At 41.0% G+C, this 11,313-nt stretch overlaps 1 protein-coding gene across 3 annotated transcripts; it reads right to left on the bottom strand.

Annotated features, from left to right (window-relative positions):
- Positions 1-2,809: 2,809 nt before the first annotated feature.
- On the bottom strand, positions 2,810-8,463 carry LOC148022596 (BEL1-like homeodomain protein 1). 3 transcript variants are annotated; one of them, XM_087695554.1, is made up of 5 exons: positions 7,870-8,463; positions 5,515-6,734; positions 4,973-5,346; positions 4,620-4,680; positions 2,810-4,506 (listed from the first exon to the last, which is right to left on the bottom strand). In XM_087695554.1, exons 2-5 carry the CDS (start codon positions 6,580-6,582, stop codon positions 3,772-3,774), a joined length of 2,238 nt encoding a protein of 745 aa, XP_087551680.1. In that variant the 5' UTR covers positions 6,583-6,734; positions 7,870-8,463; the 3' UTR covers positions 2,810-3,771. The 3 variants fall into 3 exon arrangements, with proteins under 3 accessions (XP_087551680.1, XP_087551678.1, XP_087551679.1); XM_087695552.1 differs by having other exon boundaries at positions 5,515-6,765; XM_087695553.1 differs by lacking the exon at positions 7,870-8,463 and having other exon boundaries at positions 5,515-7,863.
- Positions 8,464-11,313: the final 2,850 nt, after the last annotated feature.

The raw sequence follows: 11,313 nt of genomic DNA on the forward strand, positions 1-11,313 counted from the left end.
AATCACAAGATACGTATTCAACTACAATATGATGTAGCCTGTCATATATCATAAACAACTCTGCATCCCTTCAATCATACATGATGTCAAAGCATGAATAAACTTTGCATGATAACATTTAATGTATATTGATAGGGACAAAAGATTATGAGTCAAATTCAAGCTTGTAGAGCAAAAGAGACTTACTTCAAGAAAGCTTCAAATAGAGTTCCTGATAAGGATAGGTTACTATAGCCAATAAATAAAGAGAAAAAAACTCATCTTAATCCAATTCAAAGCATCTATCAATGATCTACAAATGTTGCCCTGCCATAGGGACACTTAAGACTTGCATATTTTGTTAAGACGTCTTTTGTAGAGTAAGAAATAAATCAAAAGAGCACTATTGTAGCTAATTCTCTGATTATGGCTAAAGATATCAGCCCCAAATTAGCCCAAATATCTTCAGGAATTCACCTCTGATGATAGCATAAGCTTCTCTAAACATGGAGTGTATAGATTAGTCAAATACAAGTGTCTATCACACCGTATGAAGCAATAGAGAAGAAAAATGACCTGTTGTCCGCAAAAATCACTGTGTGGGCTGCCTATTTCAGCCCATATACATGGCTTCAACCTTCCAAGAAGATTCTTTGATTAAGTACAAAAACAACCCCTATATTCAAGAGCATGTAACAAGCAATAGGTAGCTTGCAATAAGTATGTAGAAGTAGGAGAGAAGAAGGAAATCCTGCTGCTTTTGTCTGCCGTGTTATTATTTACCTATTTCAACCCCAAGCGTGTACATGAAGCAATCAAGATGCTCTTTTGATACCCCTTCCACAATACTCATGCAATGTCAACTTGCATCAATCATATCAATGTCAAGTAAGACCAATGATTGATCATGAATCTTCAAGAGGAGAAGGATATGTGATGCTGTCAATGGGCCACTGCTCTCCTCTATATACATTTTTACCCTGTTTCACATAGCCAAGAGTGGCCTTCCATTTTCGTAAATGCATGGGAAAAGAGGTACTTACATGTCAAGTAGAGTCCTCTTCAATTGCTTGTGGTTGCATGGCTTGAGCTCCTTTGTGTGGTAGTGTATGAGCTTCATTCTCCCCCATCCAAGATGTGCCCTATTCTCAACCTCTGAAGAAGCCCGAGAAATGCGGCTTTGATCACATTGTCCTCTTGTTTTTTACTTGAGTATTTCATAGGTATCACTAGTTACACAAGTAAGATGCAAGACATTTACAATGTCCTATGCTCAAAGACATGGTAAACTTCATGAACTTTAGTGGTCTTTCTTTATAATGAACTTGTGAGTCATGTTTTTGGAGTAACTACATCACTGACACGTGTAGTCAAGGCCTCAACCAAGCCATATGATTATCCATGATCACATATAATATGACATATGTAGCATGACTTACAGAACTTCACTTTCTCAAGTAGTGAATGCACTCTTAGAGAGGAAAGGTTTCAAACTAGAAGTCATCACATATTGCCAATTAACCAAGTTGAATATTTCTTCTAAAACAATGAATGATTTATAAAGCATACATCATGTCCCATGGAGCAGACTTAGGTGACTTAGTCTTGTGGAAGCATAAAAGACACCTTGTAACTTGTCCTTACCAAGAGCTAGCAAGACCATCATATAGACAACCAAACTGTAATTTTCACATCATGAGCCTAAAATTCCATGGCACTGGGCTAGTTGAGGGTGGATTGTGGTTTAGCTTTTAGACAAAGTTATATATATATACTAGAATTGATGTAATAAAACAATGATTGTACAACTTTTGTATTAAAGGTTTCGTTTTTAAAAAGGATTTTTAAAAAAATGTATTTGTGTTCATACTAATGATTATGTGAACAGACCTTGTCTTAACATATTAATTTTAGAAATTGCTTGTGTATGTTAAACTAATGTGGTAGGTAATTAGAAAACTAACCAAACCCGTCTTAAATGGAAAGTGGGAGGATGAGTCCCAAACTCGGGTAAGTTACTCATGAACATATGTGTGAATCACGTGGATTCAAAATAAGATATTTTTAAAATACTATTTTTATACATTTTTTACATATACAAAAGAGTGTAATACAAAGGGGTTATTTACAGATTGAATAAAAAAGGGTTATGTTTTATTCAGGTAAAGTTTACAAATAAGAATGTTTATAAATAGGCCTTGAATGCACGTGATGTAGAGGATATATATATAGTAACTTCCCTGACGTCCCAAATGGATTTGTCATGCAGTAGGGTGATCTCAATTAGGCAAGAGGATTCCCATGGAAGCATCAACTAGGATCTTGTGGAAATAACTTAACATTGACTCTCTTATAATGTCATCTAAATCTTGACTTAGTGTTATTTTAAAGAATTGAAGTGAGACTTTATCAATAGGTGGAGGGGGTCACCACATCTACCTCCCCTTGTTGAACCAAGCATAACATGGATCCGCTTTGATTCAAGTTGTGTTACATAAGTAGCTACCCATAACCAAAACTAGAAACTTTGTTAGAAAACCTTAAAGTTAGTTAAGAGCCCTTTTGTAGATCAATCCTCGTGGGATTGAGGTAAAGCTTCCCTTGGGAGAGTAGACTCGAATGATTCTAGGCCACAAAGTTTGGATATTCTGCAGAAGTTATGAATAAATTCACCTAGGTATATCCCTTGATGGACTACCAAATTGGGCTATAAAGGATTTGTTAGATAGTCACACAAAATGAAGTGTTTAACAATGAGGAACTTGAGTTACATCTATATTATAAGGTGGCAAAGATTGAATTTGATGTCAATTCAACTTCAAAAATCCTATCCTTATGATGCTTAAGATACCTTGTTAATATTGCCACACTGTTCATTTTCTCTCACCTTTCATGCCTTCCACTTCTTAACCTGTAGAGGCAAGTCCTTGTAAACTTTCACTTAGATTCATTATTTGAGGTCTAAAGGAGGCTAAGGTGTCACGAAATTTACCCAAGGACCCTTACTAAGGGCATGATCACTTAAGATTCATTATTTGAGGTCTAAAGAGAGGCTAAGGTGTCATGAAATTTACCCAAGGACCCTTACTAAGGGCATGATGGTAAGTGTTTGCCAAAGACTTGCCATGTGGTTATAGTATAGTACAACAACAAGGGCATCACATTCAATGCTCATCCTGGTAATATAACAACAAAAATTGGTGTACTCTGAGGCAGTGGGCGAAGTACAGCTATTTGATGAGAAATTACATTGGGCAAGCTATTGCAGGTCAAATGCTTCCTCCTCATGAAGCTCATCTATGGGGATCTATCTCATTCATAGGTTCTTCTTAAAGCTCTTCCATAATTTGCAATCATCCACACAGGAAGCTCCACTGCACAGCTTTGGGGATGGAGGTTTCCAGTAGAAGCCATATGAAATTCTCGTGCAGGTACTGGCAGGATGACGTATAGACGCAGCAGGTATTGGCCGAATCATTTGTAGAGCTTCAGTAGATTGACAAGTATCGTGTACACTGTACGACAACCGTGACATTGACGCAGCTACTGACAGAATTCCTGCAAGAGCTTCAACAGATTGATCACAGGGCTCCTGCCTCACGACATTGATGCAGCCACTGATAGAAATCCTGTAAGAACTTCAACAGATTGATCGCAGCACTCCTGCTGCATCACCAGAGGAAATTGATGTCCTTTGGGAATGAGCAGACCACATGGTGATGATGAGGGAGATCAATGGGGGACTTGGTTTGTGTCATGTGTGGATTTTCCTCTGACAAGCCACATCCGCAGCTAACCTACGAAATCGTGCAGTGGATATCGCTTGTGATTATGAAATTGAGCAAGGGATTCTAAGCTTTCAGCATTTGTATAGCCACCTACAATCTGATGAGAAGGAACTGGCAGTGCACCATAGCTCAGGCTATGACTAGGTTGTTGAGCTTGCAGATACTGTTGCGGCCGGGGATGTGGAGCTTCTATGTTATCACAATGCTGAAGGCCCAGAGTCAAAGAAACTGGAATGGCATTCATAGCAGCAGTGCCATACCTCATCAGTCCTGTCTGGTAAGAATCAAATCCTCTCTCCATTTCTCTCATCATCATTAAGCTATGCCTGTTGTCCTGCTCCAGGCTGCTTCTGTTCCCTTCATGTTTTTTATCATCATGCATTGCAGAAAACATTGCTGTCTCTGCAAGAACACCTAGACGAGAGGATTCAACTGAGCTCCGGGCCTTCTTCAGATCAGGATATAGATGTGTATCAACAGTTGTTGTCACCTCTGACACTGAATGCGTGCCATCAAAATGCAACTCCTGTTGTTGTTGAAGCACAATCTGCTTCTCAGCTTCTGTATTGCCACGTGCTTCAATCCATTCAATGGAGTCTTTCTGTGGGTTTACTTCTTCATCTCCAGAATAAGAATTCTGATTGGCTGACAATTCGGCCTCCTTTGTCTCTTCTTGGTACATTTCTTCCACCATTGGTTTCCATAGTCTTACACGTGCATTGATAAACCAATTGGAAACCTGAGCATACCAGTGACTCTCTCAGTAACTAAATGCTTTTACTTTTCAACCCTGTCATCCAGTTATCATGTCTAGGAGCTTCAGTGCATCTTGCAGGTAGCAGAAGAACTTACCTGATTACGAGTTAGACCAGTCTGTTTCGCCAGTATTAGCTTGTCTGCATCCTTGGGGTACCTGCATGTAACATCCAACATGGAAATTTCACAAACTATTACTCAACATTCACATGTCTGCTGCTTCAACAGCTACAAATAATAAAAAACCATACAAGACACGAGAGGCCACATTACATTGATGCACTGGTTATGCACTGCAACAGAATCAAATAAGAGTGTAATCATCACAAGAAACTCAGAACATATCATCCTGTTCATTTTTGGAGTTCTCAGGATGAACATAGACAGCACAACCATCACAGAGAGAGAAGAAAGAATGAAGTAGACACCAAGGACAATTGTGGACTTACGGATGAAGAAAATGCTCAAACAACCATGCCCTTAGAATAGAGACTGAACGTTCAGGAAGGCCCCTCTGCGGTCGCCAAGTGTGCTGTTGCATCATCTGCAACTGGTGCAGGGCACGCTGCTGCCGCAGTTGCTGGTCGACAAGGCGCAATTTCATGGCTCCAGAGCCGGGAGATGCAGGGGTTTCCTCTCCTAGCCTTCTTTGGGCCACTCGAAACTGACTGACAATTGCATCTCTCAAGCACCGGAAATGCCTAGAGATGGTCTGCAGAGCCAAGGCAGTGTATGATTGGGCTGCATCAATGCCTGCTTCGGATTCAAAAGCTCGCACAACTGTTTGCATTTGACTGTAATAAAGTCTGTATCTCTTATCCACCTGAGGCAGGTTGACATATATGATTAGGAGTGCATCTAAATTGAATGGACTTGTTTAATTTGGTGTGCTTTATAGTGTTGTTCATGTTAGAGCCGTTTTGCCTAAATTTCACATGTGAACTTGACTTAGCCCTCATTGTAACACTTCAACCAGTCACTTTAAGGTTACCTCATTAAGCATAGCCATCAGCTTTACTTGCTTGAGTTGAAATTCCTGCCTCTCCTCTGGCGTGAGCTCAGGAGCAGTTGAAGTCTGTGGTTCAGAGCTAGGTGCAATCCCAGAAGTCAAAGGAGGGTGTGGCATTGCATTGGCTGCAGGGAAGTTCACATCTGTTCTAGTGAAATCTTTTGCAGTGGATGCATTCACAGCTGATGTTCGAGGGGTCTGGGACTGTGGCTTAGACTTATTTACTGAACCACTTTTAACCGCTCCTTTAATGCTTACAACTTCATCAAGCAGCTGCCGTGCTGCCTTTAGGTATTTGGAACTACTGAGAAAGCCTCCAGGCCGGAGTATGGACATGACATTTGGCTCCACCTGTGCATGTCTGTCACCCATATACAAAGTAGACCTTGTCCCTGGAAATCCAGAGTCATTCAAGTTACCTCCACTGGATTCTTCACGTTGCATGTTATAGTATTGCATTTGACCAGGCCGCTGTGGCGAAAGGGACAGGGATAGACCTCTTGTTTGTCCTCTTGTGGCTTGAGGAACATCCATGTTTAAGCCACGTGCAGATGCATTCTGAAAGAATAACAACTGCTCGTTATGAGGTGACTCGTGTTTCATGGTAAAGTGTGTGAATTCAGGTTTTGACAGCTGCTGACCCAAGTCGATTGATGACAGCCTAGCAGCAACAGTGACATGTGGTTCTTCATTTGATGGTAGAAATGAAAGCTCATTTACTGCTGCCCAGTTGTATGGGCTGTTGCCCATTTGGTTTGTCAAACGGCCAGGCGGATATTGTTGCCCTGTATTTGGGTTGTATAAGGCTGCAATGGGCTGATGTTCCAGGGAGCCTTGCGCAAGTGCATGAGCTGATTGATATCCATAATAATAATCATACCCTGCTTGACTATTGGTAGACTTGCCCTGTGGAGTATATGCGGATGGGTGAGCAAACATCAAGCTACTAGCATTTCCAGAATCGGCGTATGCACTGTAACCAGCATTAGCTAAATGAGGCGGTTGTGCCGTATCTGAACGCACATTTGACCCAGGCAAGTACCCAGCCATGTGACCTGAAGCTTAACTGCAATGTTTCCTTCTCCCTGTCCAATTCAGTGTTGAGGCATCATAGCTGCTGCAAGTTATTACCTTGAGTCTCTTGTGTTGCAAATGGTTTAAACCATCAGCCCATGTCAGGTTACCATGACCACATGCACCCCCTGCATGTGTGATTACAATGTATTACTAGCTCTGCAATGGAGCACCAAGAAAGAAAATATTAATCACCATCTCTGTAGTACAGAAGCTTAACCAAACTCCAGCCACTGCACCCAATGAATTTGAACTGCAAACATGTCCAAGGATTTTTAACTTGAAAAAAAAGGAACTGCTGAGTCAGTTGGCATTTCTGCCCATATTGAATGCAACACTCTGGGGTGCCTATCCTTACATCAGAAAAGCCTTGATTGAAATTGTAATTGCAGTGCAGAACGAGCCTTCTGTTCAAAGATCACATGCGACGCACCCACCCCTGTCTATCCATGTCAGACAAAAGCCATGGATGACTCAACCTTGAACCCACCGTGCCTTGTTTAAGACATTATGTCACCTCAGCAAATATTAGCCAGCCGTGAGTGTGAACAGTAAGCTAAGCAAAGGAACATAAATCTATTTCATCAGAAGGCCTTATTCAATGTTCTGCTGAGCAAAGTCAGCATTCCTGGGGATTGATACAACATATTCGAGACTCTCTAGGGACAACCCTAAGGACTTCCAGGCTTTGCGGCAGTGAGGGCCATAAGCATTCTGATTATCATTGAATTTACAAGACCGAGTTCCAGATGGTCCTGAATTTTCGAAAGTATCAGAAGTTCAGGGCACCATCGATTCTCAGGTGTTTGGGTGAGGCAAAGTTAATGTCTTCTTCTAAAAGCTATGTTTCGTTTCGGTCCTCTGATTTGACATTCAGAGCTTCGAGGGTTTATCAGACTTATAATGATTAGAACTCTGACAGATACAATGACACACACACGTTGTTTTATGGTAGGGGCCACTGTTGTATTTCTTCAAGTGAAATTAGGAGTCCCTCAGTGAGAGGGCGACTCTCACTAAGCAGAATGTCTCTCTCTCTCTCTCTCTCTCTCTCTCTCTCGTTGTGAACCACTGTTCACTAGCTCATGTACACACACGCACACGCACACACTCACGCACAGACACATACAGACATTGATCCTGCAAGGGAGCAGGGGAACTTCTATATGGCATTTATTCAACTGTCTATTTCGCATAAGGGAGTCCTAAGAATCAGACAGTGGTTCAAGAGATTGCTTGACAGCGGAAGAGAAAAATGAATACCTCATGAATGATTGCAGAAGCAAACCTCCCGAAAGCTTGAAGCATTGGGAAAGGTTTAAGTATAAGGGTATTGAATGCAACAGGCTATTCCTTTTGTGTGTGTGTGTGACTCTGAGAGAAAGAGAGAGAGAGAGAGAGATGCAACTTAGAACAAAAGTGAGAGAAGAAGAGCCCAATAGAAAATTGAGTTCAATTGAGTGACTAATAATGAGAAAGCTCTTGCCTGACCAAGCGAGGCACTGGTCTGCAGCACCCTTTTTATTCATGATAAAGAGAGGAGATGAAGTGACCCTTCCGTAGCAAAGAAAAGAGAGAGAGAGAGACTCTCGGAGGAGTTCCAAACCTTGGACAATACTGACTCTTAGTCGAAAAGAAAAGAAGAAAAACAGACGAATACAAAGAGAACTGTAGAAAAAGAAAGCAGGAGGGAGAAGTTGTTTCTGGGTTGCAGAGAGACATGGGAGGAGGCATTGGGAGCTTCAGGGTTCAGGCAATGAGCGTGTATTGTGGAATGTGAGACAGTGTGTTTGAGAGAGAGTGACCGAGTGAGAGACGCATGTGGTTTGACGATTGTTAGGAGAGCTGATTATGTGAATTGGAATTGGGTCGAGCCTACCAAGCAAGAGAGAAGAGAGAGAAGAGGTGGAAAACTGAAATTATGTACCGGGGGGGGGGGGGGGGGGGGCGGGTGGGGGCGCGTCACGAGTGGATGAAATCCTCAGCCAAGGTGAAATGGATAACACCGCGAAACTTTATGGAGCTTCTTCCCACGCCTGCAAGTACAAACAAATGGGCACAAAGTGCTCTTTGCTAAGGGGGTAGGGAAAGTTTCAAGTACCACAACTTTGTTAAGGCGGTTGGGAAAGTTTCAAGTACCACAACGTTGTAGGGTGATCCTCGCCTCATCACCACTCTCACATACACTTTTGTCCCCCCCCCCCCCCCCCCCCCAAGTGATGCAATCAGTGGCTGAAAATTGCACATACATCTCAAGTCATCGCGTAACCCATGTAAAAGCAATGACCCACAATGCACGACGACCCCCCAACCCCCTATACTAGTCCTCATTCACGATTCAAACTCACATCCTCCTTGTTGGCACGCGAATTGACTATCCACTAAGCTACTGTTTCTTATGGAAATTGATAGCCCCTTTCAAACCCAAAAAGCGACTTGAACCTTTTCAAGCTCGTGCATCATCACATCACAGTGCCACACCGTGCAAGGGTTACTGCTCTTTTACACAAGGTACCACTTTAAATGTGGGGAGCACATATGTCGCTTCAAAATGCATGTGCGCTTCTCATGCATTGATCCCATCATTCAAGGGGACTGATCTTCATGTGAGATTAACCCTTCTAAGCTTGTAACATGAAGCCTCACGGTCGATAATTGCTTTCTTATAATGTGTTTTTAATGCCTTTTGGCAAATTTTGCTAGTAGGTAAACCCCCACCTTTCATCTTAAGTTGGAACACCGTAGAGCCGCCCAATCAAGGGTTTTGAACCTTTGGACTCCCGTAACTCACACACACACACCCAATGAGTTAGGTTGCTACGCTTTGATAACTAATTATCACTTTTACAAGATGGGCTTGTTAATTCATGCCACTAGGGTATTATCATTGTGAAATATAGTTTATCTTCAAACCACTCAATTGACCAGATTTGAATCCATGAACTCATTGCGTATTGTGGGGAGACCTTTAATTTCAGCCCCATCGAACTTATCGAAGGATGAGGAGCCTAATAAGAAGACATGCCCACATGAGGACACGAATTTAGGTAGCCTAGAATTGTTGTTTCAAGGCTACTCTTACAGCTAAGTTTAGAAATACACTTCTATTAGCTATAGCCCATAGTTTGTAGACGCTAATTGATTGTGCCAACAAGGTTGCACCCAAGGCTTGAACACACTCACCTATTGAACTCAAACCACTTAAGCTACAACCCCATAAGCTATAGCCCAAGAGTAATATGAGAAAATCTTATTCTTTCGTTTGAAGGCCAATGTCTAATTTGTCCCTATGTGGAATACATATAGAGCTAATTTGGATGCTAGTTGATTGTGCCACCAAGGTTGCAAACAAAGGTTTGAATGCACACACTGAATAAACTCAATAGACGCTCAAAACACTTGGGCTATAATGCCATAGTTTTTGAAAGAGTGACATAAGGAGATTTTCTTCCTTCTTTTAAAGGTCAATATCTATTTCTTACGCATGGGAAAGGGTAAATACCCTTTAGAAGGGTGTTGAAACCTTTGAATTTAATTCCCCCCCCCCCCCCCCCCCCCAAATCCCAAGTGATAGTGCCTTCTAAACTCCTCAGAAGGGGAAAGTCTCTGATTTGATGATAGATGGTGAGAGAAACTTTGTTGCTTCTTTTTCATGTTCTCAAAACTTGCCTAAAGTAGTTCTACTTCCTAAGCCCTTTTCCTTCCAATTACATGCATCTTAAAACTCTCTATTGTGTGGTGGAATTTGTTGTACCTTACAAGATTTTTGTTGAATACCTTAATGAATCGGCCACTTAGTAATGTTGTTATTTTTGTGGTTTTTTAGCTTTTTCATGTAAAACTAGGGGCACCCAAAGATCAAATCAATCTTTTGGGCCTCTAAAATCAAAACGGTTGCCCTTTAAAGAATGGCAAACAAAGGTTCATGATTGACTACTACTTTTCTAGAGGAATTGTTTGGGTCTCTATAGAATCCATGTAAATGTGCATTAAATGTTGTGATAAGTCACCTCTCATCAACAAAAGAAAACATACCTATCCATGTGAGATGGTTCCACAAGATTATGATGCAAATAATAAAGCTTTCAAAGTAGGGATTCATATCTACTAAAACATTAGATTATTCTAATCATAGTTTGTGGTTTGTTGGAGCTTTTATAACATAAGCATCACAACCAAGCAAGCCATTTTAAAGAAGATTTGATTGTAATCTTAAATTGGAGCTTGGAATGTGACAACATTATCATTATACATAGAAACATACATGCATACACATGTATGTATGTATGTATATATATGCATGCATGTATGCACATTTATGTGTGTGTTTCTCTCAAGAGCACATGCATGTGCACATAGAGATTCTTAAAGTTAAGGATTCGATTTTGCAAGCACATTGAATGCTATGTATGTGACTTTTCAATTGATCAGAATTATATTGACAAATATAGCATTAATTACTCCTCTTTATTGATTAATAGAATCATTTAAGTGACTTAATAAAAGACAAAAAGTGAAAAATAAATCATATTATCTATCTCAATGCCTAATAAGCCATTGTCATGTCACCAAATTCTTACTTTCACAAAAGGTTGCCTAGATACTGGGGAGCAAGTCAAGAGCGTCAAAGTACTTTTTGACAAATGTAAGACTTGAGACATGTGGTCGTTTTGTTCACATGTATGGTATGTTGTTTCAACTTTATAC

Source organism: Lygodium microphyllum, chromosome 16 (genome assembly GCF_053477565.2).
Source record: "Lygodium microphyllum isolate KBCC chromosome 16, Lygodium_microphyllum_v1.1.10, whole genome shotgun sequence".
NCBI classification, from domain to species: domain Eukaryota; kingdom Viridiplantae; phylum Streptophyta; class Polypodiopsida; order Schizaeales; family Lygodiaceae; genus Lygodium; species Lygodium microphyllum.